The sequence below is a fragment of the Convolutriloba macropyga genome, chromosome 11 (assembly GCF_964194025.1).
Source record: "Convolutriloba macropyga chromosome 11, txConMacr16.3, whole genome shotgun sequence".
Classification (NCBI taxonomy): domain Eukaryota; kingdom Metazoa; phylum Xenacoelomorpha; order Acoela; family Convolutidae; genus Convolutriloba; species Convolutriloba macropyga.
In genome coordinates, this window is record NC_134478.1 from 42698742 (window position 1) to 42726089 (window position 27348).

A 27348-nucleotide genomic window follows, 5' to 3' on the forward strand; every position below is an offset into this window, starting at 1 on the left:
ATTTGGACAACTCCTTGACCCGATCAAATTTCCATATTTTTGAAAATAGAATAAGCGAATAATAAGCGAATAAGTCGATATTTCCGAATGAAACACGAACTTTTTTCCTAGGCAAGCTATAGCCAAAATTCTTTTTGTTTTACACTCTAGATACACATGGGATACTCTATACCGAGTTTGGTTTGATTTGAACAACTCCTTGACCCGATGAAAAAGACTTAATTAAAAAATTACTTATTCAAAATTATTCGGAAATAATAGGAAATTTCCGTATGATAAACTAACTTTTTTCCTACGCAAGCTATAGCAAAAATTCTTTCTGTTTTACACTCTAGATACACATGGGATACTCTATACCAAGTTTGTTCAATTTCAAGAAGTTTTTGACCATACGAAAAAGACCTATTTTTAAAATTACTTATTCGAAATAATTGCACATTTCCGTATGAAAAACTAACTTTTTTCCTAGGCAAGCTATACCAAAAACTCTTTATGTTTTAGACTCTACATACACTGTGGATACTCCATGCCGAGTTTGGCTCGATTTGAACAACTCCTTGATCCGACGAAATAGACCCCAATTTTTAAAATTCAATAATTGCAATTTATTTGAAATAATAGCAAATTTCTGTATGAAGAGCTAACTTTTTTTCTAGGCAAGCTATCCCAAAAATTCTTTCTGTTTTAGACTCTAGGCACCCATGGTATACTCCATACCCAGTTTGGTTCACTTTGGACAACTCCTTGACCCGACGAAAAAGACCTATTTTTAAAATTATTTATTTGAAATAATAGCAACTTTCCGTATGAAAAACTAACTTTTTTCCTAGGCAAGCTATAGCAAAAAATCTTTCTGTTTTAGACTCTAGGCACCCATGGTATACTCCATACCGAGTTGGGTTCCATTTGGACAACTCCTTGACCCGACCAAAAAGACCTATTTTTAAAATTAATTATTCGAAATAATTGCAACTTTCGTATGAAAAACTAACTTTTTTCCTAGGCAAGCTATAGCAGAAATTCTTTCTGTTTTAGACTCTAGGCACCCATGGTATACTCCATACCCAGTTTGGTTCACTTTGGACAACTCCTTGACCCGACGAAAAAGACCTATTTTTAAAATTATTTATTTGAAATAATAGCAAATTTCCATATGAAAAGCTAACTTTTTTCCTAGGCAAGCTATACCAAAAATTCTTTCTGTTTTAGCCTCTAGGCACCCATGGTATACTCAATACCGAGTTTGGTTCACTTTGGACAACTCCTTGACCCGACAAAAAAGACCTATTTTTAAAAATTATTTAAAATTAATTATTCGAATTAATAGCAAATTTCCGTACGAAAAACTAACTTCTTTCCTAGGCAAGCTATAGCAAAAATTCTTTCTGTTTAGACTCTAAGCACCCATGGTATACTCCATACCCAGTTTGGTTCACTTTGGACAACTCCTTGACCCGACGAAAAAGACCTATTTTTAAAATTATTTATTTGAAATAATAGCAAATTTCCGTATGAAAAGCTAACTTTTTTCCTAGGCAAGCTATACCAAAAATTCTTTCTGTTTTAGCCTCTAGGCAACCATGGTATACTCAATACCGAGTTTGGTTCACTTTGGACAACTCCTTGACCCGACGAAAAAGACCTATTTTTAAAATTATTTATTCGAAATAATAGCAAATTTCCGTATGAAAAACTAACTTCTTTCCTAGGCAAGCTATAGCAAAAATTCTTTCTGTTTTAGACTCTTAGCACCCATGGTATACTCCATACCCAGTTTGGTTCACTTTGGACAACTCCTTGACCCGACGAAAAAGACCTATTTTTAAAAATTATTTAAAATTAATTATTCGAATTAATAGCAAATTTCCGTACGAAAAACTAACTTCTTTCCTAGGCAAGCTATAGCAAAAATTCTTTCTGTTTTAGACTCTAAGCACCCATGGTATAGTCCATGCCCAGTTTGGTTCACTTTGGACAACTCCTTGACCCGACGAAAAAGACCTATTTTTAAAATTATTTATTTGAAATTATAGCAAATTTCCGTAAGAAAAGCTAACTTTTTTCCTAGGCAAGCCATCCCAAAAATTCTTTTTGTTTTCGATTCTACATACACTGGGGATACTCCATGCCGAGTTTGGTTCGATTTGAACAACTCCTTGATCCAACGAAATAGACCAATTTTTAAAATTATTTATTTGAAATAATTGCAACTTTCCGTATGAAAAACTAACTTCTTTCCTAGGCAAGCTATAGCAAAAATTCTTTTTGTTTTGGACTCTACATACACTGGGGATACTCCATGCCGAGTTTGGTTCGATTTGAACAACTCCTTGATCCAACGAAATAGACCAATTTTTAAAATTCAATAATTGCAATTTATTTGAAATAATAGCAAATTTCCGTATGAAAAGCTAACTTTTTTCCTAGGCAAGCTATCCCAAAAATTCTTTCTGTTTTAGACTCTAGGCACCCATGGTATACTCCATACCAAGTTTGGTTCACTTTGAACAACTCCTTGACCCGACGAAAAAGACCTATTTTTAAAATTATTTATTTGAAATAATAGCAAATTTCCGTATGAAAAGCTAACTTTTTTCCTAGGCAAGCTAAACCAAAAATTCTTTCTGTTTTAGACTCTAGGCACCCATGGTATACTCCATACCCAGTTTGGTTCACTTTGGACAACTCCTTGACCCGACGAAAAAGACCTATTTTTAAAATTATTTATTGAAAAAATAGCAAATTTCCGTATGAAAAGCTAACTTTTTTCCTAGGCAAGCTATACCAAAAATTCTTTTTGTTTTAGACTCTAGCTACACAGGGGATACTCCATACCAAGTTTGGTTCACTTTGGACAACTCCTTGACCCGACGAAAAAGACCTATTTTTAAAATTATTTATTTGAAATAATAGCAAATTTCCGTATGAAAAGCTAACTTTTTTCCTAGGCAAGCTAAACCAAAAATTCTTTCTGTTTTAGACTCTAGGCACCCATGGTATACTCCATACCCAGTTTGGTTCACTTTGGACAACTCCTTGACCCGACGAAAAAGACCTATTTTTAAAATTATTTATTTGAAATAATAGCAAATTTCCGTATGAAAAGCTAACTTTTTTCCTAGGCAAGCTATCCCAAAAATTTTTTCTGTTTTAGACTCTAGGCACCCATGGTATACTCCATACCCAGTTTGGTTCACTTTGGACAAATCCTTGACCCGACGAAAAAGACCTATTTTTAAAATTATTTATTTGAAAAAATAGCAAATTTCCGTATGAAAAGCTAACTTTTTTCCTAGGCAAGCTATACCAAAAATTCTTTTTGTTTTAGACTCTAGCTACACAGGGGATACTCCATACCAAGTTTGATTCGATTCGGACAACTCTATGATCTAATCAAAAATAGCTTTATTTAATATTGGTTATTCGGAAAAATCGAAAATTTCAAGAAAAAATGGAATGTTTTCAACGATTCTGTTGGTAATCTAGGGTTTCCCCTGCAGAATCCTCAAAAACAAACCAACTATTAAAGTAATTAATATAAATAGAACAACTGAAAAAAAAAGCTGTCAAATTGCACATTCTTGAATTCAGGTTATGCTATTATAGACATCAATTTTAAAAAATTCTCAATCTATCGACTAAAACTACAAGACAAAGCAATAAAGAACAATGAAGAACACAAGATCACTCAACAAGCACCACACCATTAGATAACAAGCCATCAAAAAAATCTTCAGCAAAACGACTATCGTTTTTGGGGGACCAATGGTGACCCCAGCTGTAAAACTGTCTTGGAACTTCTTATTTCGCTTTAAATCGTATCAATTGTGAAACAATGAACTTCTTCTTATAATCAAATCCAATACACTTTACATTCCCGACCTTTTCTATCTTCATGTTGCCGAATTTTCGCTTCTTTCTTTCGATAAGACGCTTCGCACGATTGCAATCACCACTGCCAAAAAAGTTTACCCATCCATTATATCGCCATTGTTTTTTTTCTCCTCTCTTCTGGTTCGGTCTTAATTTTCCTATTTTGACTGATTTGGCATTCTTGAAGAGCTTCCACACTTTGGACAAAACTTTATCGGGTTCGCAATTAGCTTGGAAATTAACAAACTTTATTGATGTAGCAAGATCTAAATCAAGTTTCCGGCGTCTTGCAAATAAGGCCTTTTCTTTAGCTAAACCACTCAAGCACTTCACTCTAATCTCTTTTCCACGGCCTCCTGGACTTAAAAACTCATCGACGTTAACGCCCTGTCCGGGTACATCATCGTCAAAGTATCGTGATTGCATCTCACTAGATCTAAAATACTCAATTTCTGCTATTAAAGTGGCCTGGGACATGCCCGACACTCTGATCTGCGCTCTACAGAAGCGCGCGCAGCTATTCTGCGACGTGCAACACTCGTACGGGTACGACACGTAGCTTAGTATCCACGGGCGGGGGTATTCTGGTGTAGCTGCTGGATGTGCGACGGGGGGGGTGGGGGGGGCTCTGACACTTTCTCATTGCTTTCACTAACTTACTATCACCATTTGAACGTTTCCGATACATTTCATTTCATATGCACCTCTTTGCAGGTTAATTATAATGGTCTAGCCGGACAGCGCATCATAGCACTCCTCCTGCTGTCAGATGACATGCTCAGAATGTATACAGCTGGTCAGTTGACAATGGGGCAGTTAATTCGAATATTTCACATTGCCAACACATATAACTTACCTGTAGAGAGGCGAAATACAACTTGCATTCAAATTACATATTTCGGATGCCCTCGAGCTGCCGAATATATATAGCTAGTTGGTTGTTAGTTTTAAAAAAAGAGAATACAGATCGGAATAATAGGAACTATTTGGTGATCCCACCACCCCAACCTGTTTTCAAAGCTTAATATCTCGAAGATGACTGAACCGATTTTTAAAAATGAAGGTGTTTTGGAATCAGGAAGAAAAGGGCTATCATCTGGAACTTAAAAAAGTTCGGAAAAACAGTTTTTAAATTTTGATGATTTTGACCCCTTGGTCAAAAACAGCTCATTTTCGACATTCTTCAGAGAAAGCAAAAATACAACACCTTTGGTCAGAGATAATATTGCAACAATATAATGACCGTAACGAAAATTAGCCAAGCTTTATTTTAAGCCATAGAACGCTTTCTAACTCTATCTATGCTCGAAGTTATTAACAAAAACAACTTTGAAAATTCGAATTTTTTCGAAATTTCGACCTCAAGTACGTCGTACTCTTTGACCTTTTTCTCAAAAAATTTAACGTTTTTTTAGATTAAAATTGGTTTCGTTACAAAGCTGCGATATTAAGCTGCACTATGCGTACTGGAAATCAAAGTTTCGAAGTGCAAACACAACTTTAAAACAGGACTGATTGTGAAAAAAGGCGTTTTTTTCACTTTTCTTCCAATTCCTTGCAATTTTTTTAACCCTTTTTTTCAAAAACGATAGTCTTTGTATACATATCTAGAAAGATGAGTTTCTAAGCAGTATAACAAGCATAAATATGCCAGATAAATATTCTGTAATGATAAAATACGTTGATAAGCTTTAAAATTCACCTAAAAAAAATTGAAAAGTTTCAAAGACTTCTTCCAATTTTCATGCGTAAAAGATACTTTAAAGACCCTTTCTTTTCGCGCAACCTTTCTTTCACGCCTGATCTATTGAAAACCGTAACAGATTTTAAGTGCGGAATCCCTTAAAAACAATAAATTTAATGTTTTTTTTGTTAGTACAGTGAAAAAAATATAACATTTTGAGACCCAATGCAAATTCTTTCACCGAAGATGATTTTTCAAAGCAGGCAGGCTAATTTTTCCTTTTGATTTGCCTTGAACACACAATTAGAACTTTTCGTATCATATTAACATTAATCTGAACAACACTTTGACCCGGTCACAAAAACTGACCGCACACGATGAGGCTTAACTTTTTCGATCACCGAACATTTTTTTGGACACCAAATCGTCAATTTTACTCCAATTGTGCTCATTTTTGGTGGGTATCCTCCACTTTAGCCATAATTTGTGATGAAATTAAACAATTGGACTGACCGAACCATTTTGAAATAGTTTTTATCTATTTCCAAAAAAAAGAACCAAAATTTTTCGATCGACGATCATTATTTTGGTGACCAAATCGTCAATTTTAGTCCAATTGTGCTCATTTTTGGTGGGCAGGCTCCAATTTAGCCATAACTGGTGATAAAATAAAAGAATTGAATTCAGGGAACCATTTTGGTTAAGTTTTCAGTGATTTCCAAAAAAGTATCCGCGCTCGATGAGGCTTAACTTTTTCGATCACCGAACATTGCTTTGGACAACAAATCGTCAATTTTAGTACAATAATGCTCATTTTTGGTGGCAATGCTCTACTTTAGCCACAGTTGGCGATGAAATTAAAAAATTGGACTGACCGGACCATTTTGGACAAGTTTTTTGCTATTTCAAAATAATTATCTGAATTTTTTCGATCACCGAACATTGTTTTGCTGACCAAATCGTCAATTTTAGTCCAATTGTGCTCATTTTTACTAGGTACGCTCCACTTTAGCCATAATTAGCGATAAAATTACAACCTTGGACTGACCGGACCGTTTTGGACAAGTTTTTTCCTATTTCCAAAAAAAGTATAAGAACTTTTTCGATCACGGAACATTGTTTTGGTGACCAAATCGTCAATTTTAGTCCAATTGTGCTCATTTTTGCTGGGTACGCTGCGCTTTAGCCAAAATTAGGTTTAAAATAAAAAAAACTGGACTCAGGGAACCATTTTTGTTAAGTTTTTAGTGATTTCCAAAAAAGTATCCGCGCTCGATGAGGCTTAACTTTTTCGATCACCGAACATTGCTTTGGCCACCAAATCGTCAATTTTAGTACAATAGTGCTCAATTTTGATGGGCATATTCTACTTAAGCCATAATTGGCGATTAAATTAAAAAAATTGGACTGACCGGACCGTTTTGGACAAGTTTTTACCTATTTCCAAAAAAGTATCCGAACTTCTTCTACCACGGAACATTGTTTTGGTGACCAAATCGTCAATTTTAGTCCAATTGTGCTCATTTTTTATATGCAGGCTCCAATTTAGCCATAATTGGTGAGGAAATAAAAAAAATAGAATGAGCGAACTATTTTTTACAAGTTTTCAATTATTTCCAAAAAAGTATCCGCGTTCGATGAGGCTTAACTTTCTCGATCACCGAACATTGTTTTGGACACCAAATCGTCAATTTTAGTAGAAATGTGCCTTTTGTTGGCGGGTATGCTCCACTTCAGCCATAATTGGTTATGAATTGTAAAAAATGGACTGAACGAACATTTTTGGAGAAGTTTCTACCTATTTCCCAAAAAGTATCCGAGCTTTTTCCATCACCGAACATTTTTGTTGTCATTAAATCGTGAATAGTAGTACAATAGTGCTCATTTTTGGTGGATATGCTCTACTGCAGCCATTATCGGCAATGAAAGAAAAAAAATGGACTGAACGAACAATTTTGGACAAGTTTCTACCTATTTCCCAAAAAGTATCCGAACATTTTTCCTCACCGAACATTGTTGCGGTCATCAAATCGCCAATTTTAAAAGAATAGAGCTCATTTTTGGTGGGTATGCTCTACTTTAGCTTTAATAGATGATGAAATAAAAAAAATGGACTGAACGAACAACTTTGGACAAGTTTTTTACCTATTTCCAAAAAATTATCCGCGCTCGATGAGGCTTAACTTTTTCGATCACCGAACATTGTTTTGGACACCAAATCGTCAATTTTAGTACAATAGTGCTCATTTTTGATGGGTATGCTCTACTTTAGCCACAATTGGCGATGAAATTACAAAATTGGACTGAACGGTCCGTTTTGGACAAGTTTTTACCTATTTCCAAAAAGTATCCTAACTTTTTCGATCACCGAACATTGTTTTGGTGACCAAAATCGTCAATTTTAGTTCAATTGTGCTCATTTTTGGTGGGCAGGCTCCATACCAGGCAACATTGGGGATGAAAGAAACAAAATGGACGGAACGAACCATTTTGGACAAGTTTCTACCTATTTTCAAAAAGTATCCGCGCTCGATGAGGCTTAACTTTTTCGATCACCGAACATTGTTTTGGACACCAAATCGTCAATTTTAATCCAATTGTGCTCATTTTTGGGTGGTTACGCTCCAGTTTAGTCATAATTGGCGATGAAATTAAAAAATTGGACTGACCGAACCATTTTGAACTAGTTTTTATCCATTTCCAAAAAAAATTATCCGAAATTTTTCGATCACTGATCATTGTTTTGGTGACCAAATCGTCAATCTTAGACCAATTGTGCTCATTTTTGGTAGGCAGGCTCCAATTTAGCCAGAATTGGGGATGAAATAAAAAAAGTGGAATGAGCGAACTATTTTTCACAAGTTTTCAATTATTTCCAAAAAAGTATCCGCGCTCGATGAGGCTTAACTTTGTCGATCACCGAACATTGTTTTGGACACCAAATCGTCAATTTTAATACAATATAGCTCATTTTTGATGGTATGCTCTACTTTGGCCATAATTGGCGATGAAATTAAAAAATTGGACTGACCGGACCATTTTGGACAAGTTTTTACCTATTTCCAAAAAAGTATCCGAACTTTTTCGATCACCGAACATTGTTTTGGTGACCAAATCGTCAATTTTAGTCCAATTGTGCTCAACTTAGGTGGGTATGCTCAGCCTTAGCCATAATTGGCGATGAGTTGAAAAAATTGGACTGACCGTACCATTTTGGACTAGCTTTTTTTGGACTGATCAAATCGTCAAATTTAGTACACATCGTCAATTTTTGAACACACAAAAAGTCTGGACATAGGTATTTTGAACGCACGAAAGTCTGTACATAAAGCCCTTTGAACGCACGATATTCTGGAAATGAACGCACAAATTATTAATTTTGGAGCGCACGAATTTTCTTTTGGAACGCAAGAAAGTCTGGACATAGGCATTTTTGAACGCACGAAAGTCTGGACATAAAGCCTTTTGAACGCACGATAGTCTGGACATGAACGCACAAATTATTAATTTTGGAGCGCACAAATTTTCTTTTGGAACGCACGAAAGTCTGGACATAGGCAATTTTGAACGCACGAAAGTCTGGACATGAGGACTTTTGAACGCACGATAGTCTGGACATGAACGCACAAATTATTAATTTTGGAGCGCACGAATTTTCTTTTGGAACGCACGATAGTCTGGACATATGCAACTTTGAACGCACGAAAGTCTGGACATGAGGACTTTTGAACGCACGATGAACGCACGAAAAATTTTGAACGCACGAAAGTCTGGACATCGGCACTTTCCGTCTGGGAGGGTCTGGACATAGACACTTTCCGTCTGGGACGGTCTGGACATATCGACTTTCGGTCTGGCACCTCAACCTGGGAGGCTTTCATCATAACAATTATAAGAAAAGCTGGATAACAGCTTCATTCATTCTGGCACTTTTTTTACATAAATAGCTTTGAGAAAATAGGAGAAATAAAACAAAAACTATTGATCAATTTTTCATTATGACTAAACAGCGTGGCCAAAAATGCAATGTTTAAATTAACAGTTGCGTGGAGTTTGTGGTACGTGATATACTTCACAATCACGATAGATAACGATAGATACTGAAACTGGAGAATAAATTCAGAGACTTCCCGGGTCGAGAAAAAAATGCAAAAATATGTAAGATAAGCGGTGAAAAGTTAGTTTTTTCACCGCAAATTTCGTACATAATTTTTGCGTTGAAATGCGGTGAATGGGGTGAAATTATGTAAGTTCACCGCTAGACTAAGCGGTAATCTTACAAAAATTCACCACAATTCACCGCTAAAATATGTACTTTCACCGCCCTTACAAGGATCCGAACCTCTCACCTCCTGCATGGCATCCAGTTCTTCTTCCACTGCGCCATCTCTCTGTAAATTCTATTATTCTCTGTTTGAATATAAATCGAATTCACTCTACTTTCTGCAAAACATGCGCGGTGAATTTTTGTAAGATTTGCGATTTTTAGCGGTGAAATTACATATTTTAGCGGTGAAATGTGGTGAATTTTTGTAAGTTCACCGCTTACTCTAGTGGTGAAATTACATAAAATCACCGCTTAGAAAAAGTGTCAAAAAGATGTAAGATTAAGGGGTAGTTTTAGTGGCAAGGCAAATCTAATAATTTCTCCCACACTCACCATTAATTTCACCGCTGATCTCAAACATCTTGAACAGTTTTTTCTAAGCGTTGAATTTATGTAAGTTCACCACTAAGTTGAGCGGTGAATTTATGTAATTTCACCGCATTCAACGCTTATCTTACAAAATTTGGACACTTTTTTTCGAAGCAGTGAATTTATGTAATTTCACCGCTAAATTCAGCGGTTAAATTATGTAATTTCAGCGCTACCAAGCGATAAAGTTTTTTTTCACCGCATTCACCGCCTGATTTATGTAATTTCACCGCATTCACCGCTTATCTTACAAAAATTTCCGCTTTAACCGCTTATCTCACATAATTTTGCGTTGAATGGCGGTGACACCTCGACCCGGGTTAGCTGATAATGAAACTGGAGTGGGAATAAATTCAGAGACTTAGCAATCCCAATTATTCAAAATCAACTCCGATCAAAATTTTTTCACTCCAATTTTTATCAGCGCAAAATGAAAATATTTTTTACCGGCTTTAGATACAAAAATTCCAATTAAGTCCAATCATAAAATTGAATTTCAAATCCGGAATAATGCATCACTAATTCAAACCATTTCACATTTTCTAAGTGTAAGCTAACACCAGGGCCAAACAATTTCCGTCAAATGATTTGGAAGACAAATAGAGTCAACTTATTTTTTACGCAGAATTAGAGGTTATGTTCACTTTTTTAACTTCATTTTTGTATGCGATTTTTTCACTTACTAAATCGCTTACTAAATCGCTTACTAAATCGCTTACTAAATCCTGATCTTTGATTACAAGTATAAGCCACCTTTGGTGTTTTGTGGTTTCTGTCAACAAATATCTTTCAAATTGAATGAAGAGTTTTTTTAAAAAAAATCAACGTACGGGAAAATTCCTTTCTGCTAAACCTGAAATTGGCTCTCATTTGATTCAATTGAGGTCCAATTGTTAACCAGCTCAGCCGATTCAATAACTAAAATATGCCAGCCACATGGTTCAATCGGAAAGAGATCGACAGTCCGAAAACGAGCGTCTAAAATTTCGATGCAATTTAAAGTGACAAAAACAGGCCGAAAGCGTTATATTGTGTGGTTGTAGACCCTTTGCCCAATGCAACCTAAAATTACGCTCATCACACATATAAAAATTGTTATTTGACGACGATGTAACTTCAATAAAAAGTACCCACTAGAATGAACTGGAAGAAATTTCACATAAACAAAGATGGGAAACGTTAAAAACTTCTTTTATTTGTAGTCCGAATATCAGTTTCGACGTACAAACATTTCCAAAAGAAACAGAAAAACTGAAAATGTTGATAGATTTTTAAGTATTTCTAAAGAGCATACCAAAAATCTGCAAAAAGTTTGGTGGAGTATGTTGGTTTCGGCATATGTTGTGCGTGTTGTATTCATTAAAACTCGTGGGTAATGAAAAACAGTGGGAACTATTAAGAGATAGAGTAGATCCCTAGAGAGATAAATATTGCTACAGAAGTGGAGTTGGTAGAGCAAAATTGGCGAATATTTTTAACTAACAAGTCCGAAAGTGTAAAGGCTACCTAATTCAAACAACAATTTCGTGGAACGAATCTAGCCAGACAACAATTTTCACAAACTGCAAGCCGCCAAACGAAGATTATATACCACAATATAGGTCAACAAAGGACTGCAAATAGTCGAGGCGCGATGTCCTGCCATTTGGGAGAAAATGTGATCTTCTAAATTATTTTGCGAGTTTTGCAGAGAAAGAGAAACTTCAGCAGATGAATAATGCTTCATTTCAAAACATTGGGTATGGGAACTCAGAAATTAATGCAGATTTGACTGTAAATTTATTAGAAATTTATATGAAAAAAATGGCTCACATTACAGTTCTTCAGGGGATCGGCACTTTGCAATGAAAACAACTGATGGCTGACTGAAATTGCCGCAAAATGTGGCAGTAATAATAGAGAAAAAACGCTACATAATTTCTCCTTGATTCATTCAGAACCTGATTAATTGTTAAGCTAACCTTTGATTGAGCTATTACGCTGCTGTGACATATCACAGTTGATATCAAATAACTGGACCAATTAAAAACATTCTCTAATAATGTTCAACAAACAATCAGATGTATTTTCACTGCTTTCCAGTATAATGACTGCAAACTTTTATGCTAAATTCGTAATTGTTGCTGACAGCGTAGAACCATTCGTAGCGCAAAATCTATTGGAATCCTCGGTATGCAAATTACACGATAACCAATGCCAGACGAGACGGGAATTGCGTCCATAATAGATGCTCTATTTTTAAAAAGAATCAATAAATATCTTTAAAATTGAACAAAGAGTTTTGAAAAAAATCAACGTAGGTCCAACTAAGGTCCAACTATTAACCAGCAAAGCCGATTCAAAAACTAAAATATACCAGCAACCATTTCAAAAAATTTTTCGTAGATTTGGAATATCATCTGACAAAGTTTCTCTTAAATTTTTCGCAACTTTGCGACTTCCTCTCCCACTGCTCAAAAAAACAGTTAAGTGTTTTTGAAGCTGATTTAAAATGCATTTTCAAGAATTTTGGAAATTGATTGAAATGGCAACAGAATAACAATTGCAGTCTAAATTTAAGAGAAATTTGAGGCGCATTAGAGAGAAAGAATTCGTGAGGGTTGGCAAACGGTTTCATTCGCGTTGAAATTCTTAATTTGTGTTTAAGAAAGATATTGCGTGGATGTACTTGAATTGTTGGGTGTCAATAGAATATTTCAAAAATAACTTGTTCAAATAACAGCTGATCATGGTGCCCTTCCTTCAGATATAAAAACAAATCAAACTAGAAAGTTTTTGAAGTTGCCTAACGCGCTAGATTGACAGATTGTTGCCCTGTGAATTATCAAGAAGACCATCTACATGGATCAAAAGCGGGAAAAAAGGACTGCAACTTTAAGCGGGCCTCAACGAAACGCTGACGACGTATCAGTTTACGATGAGGATTCTATCATTGCTAAGTTAGATTCATTTAAGTGTTCATCAAAGAGTTTCTTTTTAAGGAGTAACAATCTGCTGGTTACGCGGCTCAAAACTAATTAAACTTAAAGTAACAAGCAGAAAATAGCATTTACTCTTTTTTTGAAACTAGAGCCGCGAGTAAATTGGGCATACGAATTTGTTAACTAAATTAATTTTAAATATCAAACAATTTGGAAGAATTTCAATTTGAAATTTAAAAACGAAGTTTGAAGCAATTGTTGATCTTTTAACAGTTTGCTAACAAGCTCCAGCTTAAAAGTCGACACTTTTTAAATTTAAAATGGGAACTCCGTCAGAAATTTTTTTCACGATGAAGCAATACTCTCGACAAATATCACTAACACAGAACAAACACCTGCACCTGATGAATTTTGAACATACAAAACTACACCAAAACTGTCGAACGAACTCTACAGTGAACTATCTAAATTTGCGTTATGCAAATTTTTAATAAAGAACCTTCGTGACAGCCTAACGTCGAAAGACGCCGTAAAAAACATCAGAGTACGCATAATTAAAGATGATTAAGATTGATGCGCCAATACACACTCTTAGAGCAAGAGGTATACTTCGACGCACAATAAAACTAAAAATCTCTTAATTTGCATAAAAGGAGCTGCATAAAAAACTTTAGAAAATAAACGTCAATAGTTTTAAGATTGTAGCAGCTTAGTTATGTGACAAAACAACTTATATGTCAACCTTTGAAGCAAATTTTTGTTGAAACTCCAAAACGCCCCAAGTAACATAATTAGCGAGCCCAAAACTGACCTTCTAACATACAAAAAAATCCTTATAGAACAACTCTATTTGGAAGCAGTAAAATCGGACCAGCTCAGATCTGACAGAAAGTGGGAAGACAGAACAAGTAGCGATACCGAGTTAGAAAAAAAGTGTCATAAAGCGACACGAGATAATCAGAAAAATAGACGTGGTGATCCACAAGGCAGATTCAGTTTCTCCAAATACGAAGTACAAATAGGCCCACAAACACCAAAAACTGAAGGAACTCTGGAATTGAAATGGAATTTTAATAGGCAAAGTTTAAATTAACAATTAGGGATTGAAATTAGGAGAACTTTGGCACCACATCTTTTTTTCCAAATCCGATAAACGCCGTCTAATGAACTCCAACGGAAAAATCACGAAATCGAGAAACGCCAACATACATCCACGGGAAAATATAACAGGAAAATATAACGGGAAAATATACCGGAGAATATTACGGAAAAATAGAATGGGAAAATGAACTGCCTGTCATGAACGCACTCACACTTGTTTCAAGCGCTGCGAGTACTTCTAATTCTCAAACCAAACAGGAAGAAGTTAAAGAATTCGCAAGGAATTTTGTACGAGGGAAAGTGCAACACAATATATTACCAAACCAACGCAATAACCTAAAAGTAAAGAATAAAAAAGTACACTCACCGGGACAATGATGAAGACTACTCTGATTGTAGGCTCGTCACAGCCAGTCAAAGAATACGAAGCCCTAATTGAATCTATAGTCACTGCCCAACCGATTTGCCCTCCCTAGTGATGAGTGAATTTAAAACTTGCAAGAATCATGCAAGCTGATTCAAAACTTGCAAGATTCTTGCAAGAATCTTACAAGATATCAATCAAGACAAAAAAAATAAATCAGGGTGCAAATGTTTTTGAAAATTTCTTTGAAGCAAATTATTGTTTATTGAACAAATTACAAAACCGAATTCAAGCTGGTTTATTTTGCTGACTTCTCATCGACACTTGCGACAACGTTTTCCTCTACATCATTCCCGGCAAAACTGACGACAACAGAAAGCTAGTCATGCCAAGGTAGAATCAGCCAACATCTAGGATTTTGTATCGCAATTTTTTTAAACCCTAGAGACGACTTTGGTAATCGAAGAATTTTTGAGTTATATATCGCCGAACAATAAGGTTAGAAATCTCATTGCTAACAAAACTTAGAAGACAAGAGTAGATCCGAAAAATATTAAAAAACTCGATTGTAACCTTCGGTGAAATACTTTTTCTTTTTAAGTTATGATGACCAGCAAAATTATAATTTAACTTTGTTTAGTATAAATGTCGTACAGTCAGTTTTTCTCAGCAAAGGAGAGAAGTAAGATACCTGATGCTGCGTATCGGTCTTATTTGGTATATGATGTATACTAGCAATTCAGTTCTGATCCAGTTTTCCCCGTTGGTTCTTGATTTTACTCTCTCCCGCACTGCCTTTGTTGAACGAATATCTTTTTCAAAGCGAAATTGAAGTTTTTTCACTCGAGCCATGTGAATTCAATTTGATTTTACTGTAAAACGATCAATCTCTTGATTTTAAAACTCAAGTATAGTTAGTACTATGCTTTTCTACTCGCTACGCAATTCACTAGTCAAATAATCGGTTTCAAACTGAGCTGTAATTTCATCACGTCTCACTCACTAATTATCAATTCGTTATTCCCTCCGAATCGTTGTTATTCAATTTAAAACGACGAACTGTTCCAAAAAAATTTTTTTTGCAACTTTTGACGAAATCAATGGCATTATTGCCTTTTAACATCTTCTTCATTCACTGTTAAAATCCGCAATTCTTACAGTTTTGAGAACCTTTATCGCAAAACTAATTTTTTTAGCAATTTTTAGCGTCAAGGCCTTGACTACGTTACCCTTCAAGTTTTTAACGAAAAACAACGAGGTAATTAAGGTACAAAAAAAAATCACGCAAAGCACACGCATCTTTGAACCGCGAAGCCTGTGAAAGAGTTTTTCAAGAAATGCAACTTTAAGCTCAGAAATGATTTTCATTGCATTGAGCTGGTAACGGTTAATAAAAAAAAACTATTTGTAGACTTAGATTGTAGTCGAAGATAGCAAAATAAAGACATATCATTTTGTTATTCAGCTTGCTTCGATTATAAAAATTTTCAAGGAAAAGAAAAATGATAAAGAGTTTTTCTTAAGAAAAAAAACTACTGCTACTATTACATTTATTACTACTTTTGGAGCATTTTTTCCAGAGAATCTTTTTTCCGGACAATAATATGAGAAAAAAAGACTTTTTTCCATCAAAAGCTAATCAAAATTCTTATAAAAAAGAATTGTTTAAATGTTTCAGGAAAGAAAACAATTATATAGAGAATTATTTGGGCAAATTTTTCAAAATAGTGATTCAGTAGTCACGTTAAGATAATGAGTAAAAACCTCTTCATCTATTTAATGCTTGTTGAAACAATTTTTACTATTTTCTGCCAGCAAATGTGTAATTTTTCATAATTCTTCCATGAGCCAGTTTCAGAAAATTAAAACTCATTTTTTACTACTGTTGAAAATTTTTGAGTGATCTAAATTGATTAGGTGCACTTTTTGAAAGAACTATCGTTTACCGGGGAGAAAAAAGTTCTCGAGTTTCGCTTTCATCTCGGTTTTTGCTTATATTTCCATTGACAACAGATAAGCTCCGAGTTTGCATTGCTGAAATTGTGTTTATCGAACTGCTTTGAGACCTGCAGAAAACAATGCTGTTCAACAGTTTTGAGAAGTTTGGGAAAACATGGCGTCTAAAAGATTTGTGTGCGACTCAAGAAAATAAAAGAATGGGTTTGAATTACGCAATTTAATTTTTTTTTCGATTAATATGACTATGCTTAAATTGACCGTGCTGATGGTTGAAAAGCTAAGAATACGACTGGAGTGTTTTACAAGGGAGATTATTTTAGATGGGGTGATGTGTGAAAGCATGAATATCATGGGATAACTACTGTACCAAAAATTACATAATAATTGAATATGCCTTCTGAAAAAGAAATCATTGTTCAAAAAGAAAGAAGGTGAAGTTCCAGTTTTGACAAAATATGTAACAGCCAACGAAAAAGAAAACGAAAATAATGCATCCAGTCATAAAAGCGTTAGGTCTGACCGATCTTCCGATCTCATCAGCTGGTCATTTATCAAATAACGAACAAAACGGTATTGTGACGTAACCTACACATTGGGAAAGTACTCGTATCTACTGAACAATAAAAAAAATTGTTTCCCACTGGCAGTTTTAGTTTTCTTCGGGAGAACTTGGGATAGTCGCTTCTAAACCAACGCAGCTCTCATGTTTGTCTAAGTCACGCGGTTGGATTGCACAAATTAATTTTCGTTCGAAACGAGGTAGAATCAGCCACCGCCTTTGTCGTTGTCAAAGTCTATTCTGCTCATAGCATCAATATGTCAAGTTTAATCTCCAGTTGTGTGTTTCAATTCAAAGTCGAATTCCATTAGCCTTATTGCCCATCTGATGATTCTTGTTGATGCCTTGTTGTGTCTGGTGCGAAATGATAGTTGAATGGTTAGTTGTCAGTCCATTGAGCGAACCTGCTTGCGAGCAAGAATTGTCTCAACCTTGCGGGCAAGAGGACAATTATACGTTTTTAGGTCTGTGTATTAGAGTATTTTTGTTCAGCTGGTTATAATTTCCTGGAGATGTAGAACATTGAATGTTTTTTGTGAGGCATCTCGCCTACTCTTCCGAAGCGTCTGTTGTCACGGTTGCTTCTTTTGTCATGCTATAGGGTTGAACAAGTGGTTTAGCACATCATTCACTTTTGTTGTTTTCCAAAAAAAGGACGCTATTTTTTCCTTCTACGACCGTCTTTTCAAAGGTAGCATTTTTGTAGCAAAGTTTAATATTTTTGGTCCTGGAGTTTTTAAAACCATCGGAAGACCGAACTTGTTACATAATAAATATTAGTTTTGTTTTTATTTTTCTTTGCATGTTTGGAATGGGATGCCAATCTCTAGAGCAAGAGAGGTTGATGATTTTACTGTAGCAGCGTTTTGTAGTGTCAATTTTCGGCTTGAAGTCTCAATTTCGATTTTCACCTCTAAAGCTTGCTATAAAATCGTCATCATTTTCTCCTACGACTTGAATTCATCCATTTCTGCCACGAATTTACCCATTTCTTCCGCCATTTTTTTTTCCTTCGGAGACTAATAGTTTTGATTTGCTATTCTAATCTCATCAAAAGGAGAGTCTAATATCTTGAAAAAATTCCCAAGTTTCAAATGCCCGTCTTGGCCGCAAATGCTGAGAAAGAGATTCGATGCTGTTGAATTTGTGCTCTTACTTTGCAGCCACAAATGACATCATTGGATTCGCAGTGCAGGATTCAACTTTCTGCAGATCCAAGTTTTGTCGGTCAGTCTGTGACCTGAGACAATTGTCGGTGTACCGCGCAAGCCTCAAAGAGTTCAAAAAACTGATGCTTGTTTTCAAATGGGCTCTGAATATATGAAAAAATTCAGCTCTTTATTTTGGTATTTATCTAATCGAAAATATACATAGAGGGAGAATTAAGATTAGCTGAAACAAAAACATTTTGATGGCAGTTGAAATGTTTTGTGGTTCCAATTCGCGTACGTGATTCTCTATTTTTGTTACTTTTTATGCAATCGAGTTCTTCAGTTCGCAGTCAGTGATTTTTGAAATCAAGTTTCTATTGGTGGGAGAATTAAGCCACTGGATGATAAGTCATTAGGATATTGATAGCGGAAATCCAATAAAGAATTTGAATCATGCTTAATTTTGCGAACATTATTTACCGAAACAACAATAGAGTTCGTATTCTTTTCGCAAGCTCCTTTCTTTGTTTTATGAAACTTTGACAAGAGAAAGCGTCTAAGTTTCTTCATGTTCAAAACTATAACATTAGAAATATTAAAACTTACAGGAGAGTAAACAAAAACCAAATTTTTTTTCTGAAAAAAGTTAATGCATCAAAACTCAACGCTGTACCATATCCGAGTTCATGAGCTCATTTTTTATCACTTTAGCAACAAAACAGCGCTGTAACGTGTTGGAAATAATCAGTGTAATAACCAGCCCGATGGGCTATTTTTTTAACTTAAAGATGTCGATTGCCTATAAAAGTTCCAGCAATTTAGATGATAACATAACTGAGTTTTTATGAACGCCGATATTGCTTGGTGCCACTAATTACAAGGAAAAAAGTATTGGTGACAATTCTTTAAAAAGCTTTCAACCAGTTTCTCAAATGTGTATTACAGAATTTTTGTTGACGCATTGAGTTACTGTTGATTGACAAGAAGCAGAAAGCCCAGTGAAACTATTAAAAGAGTTTTGTGAAGCAGAATTGCAATGAGCTTAAATTCTAGACGACTTCTAGAACCCATCTCTCATGCAATTTCCAGAGACCAAAGCTCGGCAGAAAGATTTAAAAATATTTTTGCATCGGGTTTTTCGACATGAGTGAAATCTACGATTACAAAGATAAGATTTAAAATTAAGATTAAACCTACACGTTTTCCTTTATTGTTATCACATTCAAACCGGAAGCCACAATAGTTATGTAAAATGTTCAGCCATTTCCGCTTAACAACCATGTCTTGACCAAATCTTGGCCACATTTTTTCAATTCTTGTAACTCGATTTTCCAAAAATTCCAAACTCGATTTTCCAAAGTTGGCAACTTCATGGTTATAGCTCCAAATTTGCATACCCCTTATTGTTTTAAAAGAATATTTCCAGGTCTTAATAGCCTCATGGATTCTGGGGATACGCTGCGTGACTTGACAGTGTCAGACAAATTAACCTTCCAACAACAAATTTTTTTTTCAAGTAGAATCAAGTTATCGGACATAAAAGTCTTGTACAAATGTTGGGGTAGAAAATTTGTCCAAAAGACGATAGAAGAAATGTGGTGGGCTTTCAGTAAAAAAAAACAATTTTCACCGCTGAGCTTCCAGATTTCTTAGCAATGATTGAGGTGAAAGCGGCAAATTCTTATAATAGTTGCGGTTTTTTTGCGGAGAAGTTTTCTATGTCTTGCAGTTTTTACTGGTGACAGTTTTATATTCACAGCATTCACATACACAGCAGAATTTTTTCCAAATATGACATCCATAGCCGGGATCGAGTTGCTGACCTCTTGCATGTCAACATCCTACTTCTTCCACTTCTACTCCTGTGTTTTTGAGCGATGATTTTTAGTAAGATAAGGAATATTTAGTGGTGAAATGTTATTTTCTTCGCCTAAACGGTAAAGTTTCTTAAGATGCGCAATATTCGCAGCGAAAATTATATTTTCTCGGCTTTCAATGCATTCAGCGTTCAAAATCGCAACTCTAATCATTCTCTGCATTCACCACAATTCTTACACTTTTAAATCATTTTTTAGCGTTGATACCTCGAGCCGCGTGTAAGTTGTTCAATATCATTAATGCAACAATACGACTCTATCATGCAAAGATCAACAGGTCAGGCGATTGGTAAAAGGTGCTGCAAATACACCCCCCCCCCCCCCCCCTAGTCTTGGATTTCTCATTAATAAGTTTGATCATTACTGAATGATGTCAATATTTTTATTATAATGATAACTTTTGAAATTCTATCGTGAGGAGAAAGTAGTTTAAACTGTTATCTCCTCTAATAGAACTTCAATCATACCATTTGTTTAGATGATTCCAACGCAGTTACCAATGGAATTGTATATGGACAAATAAAGAGTACAACAGATCCAGCCAAATTCTGCCGCATGCCGTAAGTTATCTACTTAAATTAAAATACCATTCTCTTCTCTCTCCTTTCTTGAGGAGGGGGGGGGGGGGGGGGTGCCCGGGTTAAGGTGTCAACGCTAAAAAACGCAAAATTATGTAAGATTGGCGTTGAATGCGTTGAACTTATGTAAGATCAACGCTAAATTCAACGCTAAATATGTAAGATCTATGCTAAAATTCAACGCAAATTTTTGTAAGATTAGCGTTGAATGCGTTGAACTTATGTAAGATCAACGCTAAATTCAACGCTAAATATGTAAGATCTATGCTAAAATTCAACGCTACATTTGTAAGAGCTACGCCAAAATTCAACGCAAAATTATGTAAGATTGGCGTTGAATGCGTTGAATTTATGTAAGATCTACACCTGAGCGTAGATGTTACATAAATTCAACGCTAATCTTACATTATTTTGCGTTGAATTTTGGCGTAGCTCTTACAAATGTAGCGTTGAATTTTAGCATAGATCTTACATATTTAGCGTTGAATTTAGCGTTGATCTTACATAAGTTCAACGCATCAAACGCTAATCTTACAAAAATTTGCGTTGAATTTTGGCGTAGATCTTACATATTTAGCGTTGGATTTTAGCGTTGACCTTACATAAATTCAACGCATTCAACGCTAATCTTACATAATTTTGCGTTGAGTTTTGGCGTAGATCTTACATATTTAGCGTCGAATTTTAAAGTAGATCTTACATATTTAGCGTTGAATTTAGCGTTGATATTATATAAATTCAACGCATTCAACGCTAATCTTACATTATTTTGCGTTGAATTTTGGCGTAGCTCTTACAAATATAGCGTTGAATTTTAGCATAGATCTTACATATTTAGCGTTGAATTTAGCGTTGATCTTACATAAGTTCAACGCATTCAACGCTAATCTTACATAACTTTGCGTTGAATTTTGGCGTAGATCTTATATATTTAGCGTTGGATTTTAGCGTTGACCTTACATAAATTCAACGCATTCAACGCTAATCTTACATAATTTTGCGTTGAATTTTGGCGTAGATCTTACCTATTTAGCGTCGAATTTTAGCGTAAATCTTACATATTTAGCGTTGAATTTAGCGTTGATATTATATAAATTCAACGCATTCAACGCTAATCTTACATTATTTTGCGTTGAATTTTGGCGTAGCACTTACAAATATAGCGTTGAATTTTATCATAGATCTTACATATTTAGCGTTGAATTTAGCGTTGATCTTACATCAGTTCAACGCATTCAACGCTAATCTTACATAACTTTGCGTTGAATTTTGGCGTAGATCTTACATATTTAGCGTTGGATTTTAGCGTTGACCTTACATAAATTCAACGCATTCAACGCTAATCTTACATAACTTTGCGTTGAATTTTGGCGTACATCTTACATATTTAGCGTTGGATTTTAGCGTTGACCTTACATAAATTCAACGCATTCAACGCTAATCTTACATAATTTTGCATTGAATTTTGGCGTAGATCTTACATATTTAGCGTCGAATTTTAGCGTAGATCTTACATATTTAGCGTTGAATTTAGCGTTGATCTTACATAAGTTCAACGCATTCAACGCTAATCTTACATAACTTTGTGTTGAATTTTGGCGTAGATCTTACATATTTAGCGTTGGATTTTAGCGTTGACCTTACATAAATTCAACGCATTCAACGCTAATCTTACATAACTTTGCGTTGAATTTTGGCGTAGATCTTACATATTTAGCGTTGGACTTTAGCGTTGACCTTACATAAATTCAACGCATTCAACGCTAATCTTACATAATTTTGCGTTGAATTTTGGAGTAGATCTTACATATTCAGCGTCGAATTTTAGCGTAGATCTTACATATTTAGCGTTGAATTTAGCGTTGATATTATATAAATTCAACGCATTCAACGCTAATCTTACATAACTTTGCTTTGAATTTTGGCGTAGATCTTACATATTTAGCGTTGAATTTTAGGGTTGATCTGACATAAATTCAACGCATTCAACGCTAATCTTACATAATTTTCTGTTGTATTTTGGCATAGATCTTACATATTTAGCGTTGAATTTTAGCATAGATCTTACATATTAAGCGTTGAATTTAGCGTTGATCTTACATAAATTCAACGCATTCAACGGTAATCTTTCCATTCCATTTCGGACCACTTTACGTTTTCAAAATTTTTTCAAGTTTTTTTTCAAAAAGTCAATTTTTTCACTGTTTAACTAATTTTTTTTTTGTTTCGACCCCCTATTCGGCCAAGGTGAGAAAAGTGAAGTCAGCAAAAAATGTCTTTTTAGTGCTCTTTTATAGTGCAAAATCCTTATCAGACCATTTCACGATTTCAGAACTTTTTCAAGTTTTTTTTTCAAAAAATCGATTTTTTTCACTGTTTCGAACCCTATATTGCAAAGGTGAGAAACATGAGGTCAGAAAAAAAAATCAATTTTAATGCTCTTCTATAGTGCAAAATCCAATTCAGACTATGTTACGACTTCAATTTTTTCAAGTTTACGATTTCAAATTTTTCAAGTTTATACTGCACAGGTGAGAAAAATGAAGTCACCAAAAAATAACCTTTGAGCGCTCTCTTACGGTGCCAAAACCATTTCAGACCATTTTAGGAGTTCAATTTTTGTTCAAAACTTTTTAAAAAATTTAAATTTTCCCCAGTGCGCCTCACATGGTAAATGCGTTGAATATGCTAAATTAAATACTACGCAAATTCAACGCAAAATATGTAAGATCTACGCTAAGTTCAACGTAAAATATGTAAGATCTATGCTTTTTAAGAATTGCGGCTCTTAAGGAAACCAAGGTACTGTGGTACAATGGTAGAAGAGGCGACAAGCAAACAGGAGGTCAGCAGATCGAGTCCCATACGCAACTGGAGGTTAATAGTTCAAGTGGACGCTTTGATTTTTTGTAAGATCAACGCTAAATTCAACGCAAAGTTTTGTAAGATCTACGCTAAATTCAACACTAAATATGTAAGATCTATGCTAAATTCGACGCTAAATATGTAAGATCAGCGGCAACCAGCGTTGACAAGTCGGAAAATTCACCGCAATTTTCTTACATTATTTTGGCGTTGAATGCGTTGAATTTTTGTCTTCAAATTCAAAGCATTCAATGCAAAATTATGTAAGGAAACTGCGGTGAAATTTCCGACTTGTCAACGCTAGTTACCGCTGATTTTACATAATTTTGGCCAAATTTCTCGGCCCGGGTGGGGGGGGGGAGGAGTTGATACTCGTTAAAATTATTCTCCATTTCGTTGGCAAGGTCGGCTTCCTCGAGAAAATTTACCCGATTTGATTACAATTTTCCGCGACCAACCGGGTCAACGATCACACAACTTTCTTTGATTTCGTAATACATAGACTGGTGCCACAAATTCTCGTATAATGTAGTCGGAGGACTTATTAAATTATTATATCGCATTTGCAATCCACATTTGATTCTTTGTGTGCGCTAAAAGAATAACTTTGTGGTTTAAACGTATTCAGAAAACAAATTTGACGTGATATGCATTTTTTTCTTAATTAATATTTTTTATAAATGAGCATTTATAAGTATAAACTGACTTCAGAGTATGTCAAAAATTTTGTTAATTGTTTGGACTTTCTCTTTTATTTTGTGCCCAACTTCCAATTTATATTGTACGTTAGGGTCTTTTGGCGGATCATAATGTGATGCCGGGGTATCATATATGTGATGCCCTACCGAATAAAAACAAAAAAACATGAATGGGTAAAGATTTTCAAAAAATAGATGTATGATTCTTGGTATTCGTACTAGGATCATACATGATTTCTTGGTAATCATACAAGGATCATATATGATTTCTTTGGTTTCATACAAGGAGCGTACTAAGAATTCAAGTATGGACAGTATGAAATCATATATGATTCTTGTATGGAATCAAAGAAAATTCAACCCGGGCATTCTTTAAGGTTAAGGCCATGAGCGTATGCGATGAAACTAGCTACAAAAAGCAAACTTTCATCAAGTTTGCAGATATCCGAAACTAGTTTCCACGATGAGTAACATATTTCCACATTTGGTTATCAAACTTTTGTTGGAATATCAACTATCATACAAACTGGTGGTTCAGTTAGAATAAATGTATATATTATATCATTATAGAGGTCTTCTTTCAAAATTATAGATGAAAATACCCATCCAGACCATTTTTGGTCGTGAACAAATCCAGGCAGATCAAAAATGCCAATACACTAGATTTTGCCTCGTTTAAATTTTCGGTACGTTCATTTGATTGTTCAAAAACGTTGATGAAACGCCAAAGTAGGTGCTAAAAGGGGCTATTCAGCCACTTTAAAATAAAAATACCAATGATACACTTGAAATCCTAGTTTTAAAGCCTATAAAAATACTAAAAACCTACTTCTAAACCCCATTTTTAAAAATATTATTACAAAAATCCCAAAAACACACTTTTAAAGTGCCTTTTTAAGAAAGAAAAAAATATCAAAAAATCTTATTTTAAAGGCTAATTTTGACCTTATAAGTCCTTTTTTAAAGAAAAAAATATAATCTTCTATTAAACTAACCTATCAATTATTTACTGTTTTGTCAACTATTTATGAGCTTACTGGCACAAAGGAGGAGGCACAAAAAAATAATCACTCTAACACGGTTTGAATTTTTTTAACTAAATCAATCACTTGTAGACAAAAATATCTATTAACAAACTAAAAAAATAAAAAATCTTTTTACAATAAATGTATCCAAAGCTGAGCCGTAAATTAAATCTTATTACATCCCAATTGAAATCAATAGGTCTGCCATGTTCAACTTTGACACTAAATTCGACAAATCCAGTTCTATCCTTTGTAGCATTTGGATATAAAACATCTGTTGGAATATCAACTATCATATGAACTGGTGGTTCAGTTAGAATAAATGTATATATTAAATCATTATAGAGGTCTTCGTTCAAAATTATATATGAAAATAGCCATCCAGACCATTTTTGGTCGTGAACAAAACCAGGCAGATCAAAATGCCAATAAACTAGACTTTGCCTTGTTTAATTTTTCGGTGCGTTCATTTGATTTATCAAAAACGTTGATGAAACGCCAAAGTAGGTGCTAAAAGGGGCTATTCAGCCACTTTAAAATAAAAATTCAAACGATACACTTGAAATTCTAGTTTTAAAGCCTATAAAATACTAAAAACCTACTTTTAAACCCCATTTTTAAAAATATTATTACAAAAATCCCAAAAACAGACTTTTAAAGTGCCTTTTTAAGAAAGAAAAAAAATATCAAAAAATCTTATTTTAAAGGCTAATATTGACCTCATAAGTCCTTTTTTAAGAAAAAATATAATCTTTTATTAAACTAACCTATCAATTATTTACTGTTTTATCAACTATTTATAAGCTTACTGCCACAAAGGAGGAGGCGCAAAAAAATAATCACTCTAACACGGTTTGAATTTTTTTAACTAAATCAATTACTTGTAGACAAAAATATCTATTAACAAACTAAAAAAATAAAAAATCTTTTTACAAATGTATCCAAAGCTGAGCCGTCAATTAAATCGTAATACATCCCAATTGAAATCAATAGGTCTGCCATGTTCAAGTTTGACACTAAATTCGATAAATCCAGTTCTATCGATTGTAGCGTTTGGTTATAAAACAACTGTTGGACTATCAACTATCATATAAACTGGTGGTTCAGTTGGAATAAATGTATATTTTATATCATTATAGAGGTCTTCTTTCAAAATTATAGATGAAAATACCCATCCAGACCATTTTTGGTCGTGAACAAAACCAGGCAGATCAAAAAAGCCAATAAACTAGATTTTGCCTAGTTTAAATTTTCGGTGCGTTCATTTGATTGTTCAAAAACGCAAAAACGTTGATGAAACGCCAAAGTAGGTGTTAAAAGGGGCTATTCAGCCACTTTAAAATAAAAATCCCAATGATACACTTGAAACCCTAGTTTTAAAGCCTATAAAATATACTAAAAACCTGCTTTTAAACCCCATTTTTAAAAATATTATTGCAAAAATCCCAAAAACACACTTTTAAAGTGCCTTTTTAAGAAAGAAAAAAAAATATCAAAAAATCTTATTTTAAAGGCTAATCTTGACTTAATAAGTCCTTTTTTAAGAAAAAAAAAATCTTTCATTAAACTAACCTATCAATTATTTACTGTTTTAACAACTATTTATGAGCTTACTGGCGCAAAGGAGGAGGCACAAAAATATAATCACTCTAACACGGTTTGAATTTTTTTAACTAAATCAACTACTTGTAGACAAAAATATCTATTAACAAACTAAAAAAATAAAAAAAAACTTTTTACAATAAATGTATCCAAAGCTGAGCCGTAAATTAAATCCTATCTCATCCCAATTTAAATCAATAGGTCTGCCATGTTCAAGTTTGACACTAAATGCGATAAATTCAGTTCTATCTTGTGTAGCGTTTGGTTATCAAACATCTGTTGGATTATCAACTATAATATAAACTGGTGGTTCAGTTGGAATAAATGTATATATTATAACATTATAGAGGTCTTCGTTCAAAATTATAGATGAAAATACACATCCAGACCATTTT

At 34.4% G+C, this 27348-nt stretch overlaps 2 protein-coding genes across 2 annotated transcripts in view; both read left to right on the forward strand.

Moving 5' to 3' along the window:
- The window catches only part of LOC142349136 (cysteine-rich venom protein-like), a 319707-nt gene that overhangs the window by 266155 nt on the left and 26204 nt on the right, over nucleotides 1-27348 (forward strand). The window lies entirely within an intron of this gene.
- LOC142349679 (uncharacterized) overlaps nucleotides 1-27348 on the forward strand; it is a 78530-nt gene that overhangs the window by 36173 nt on the left and 15009 nt on the right. Inside the window, exon 3 of the mRNA XM_075401402.1 lies at nucleotides 20664-20745. Coding sequence (XP_075257517.1) covers nucleotides 20664-20745 — 82 coding nt within the window. The remainder of the gene's footprint in view (nucleotides 1-20663; nucleotides 20746-27348) is intronic.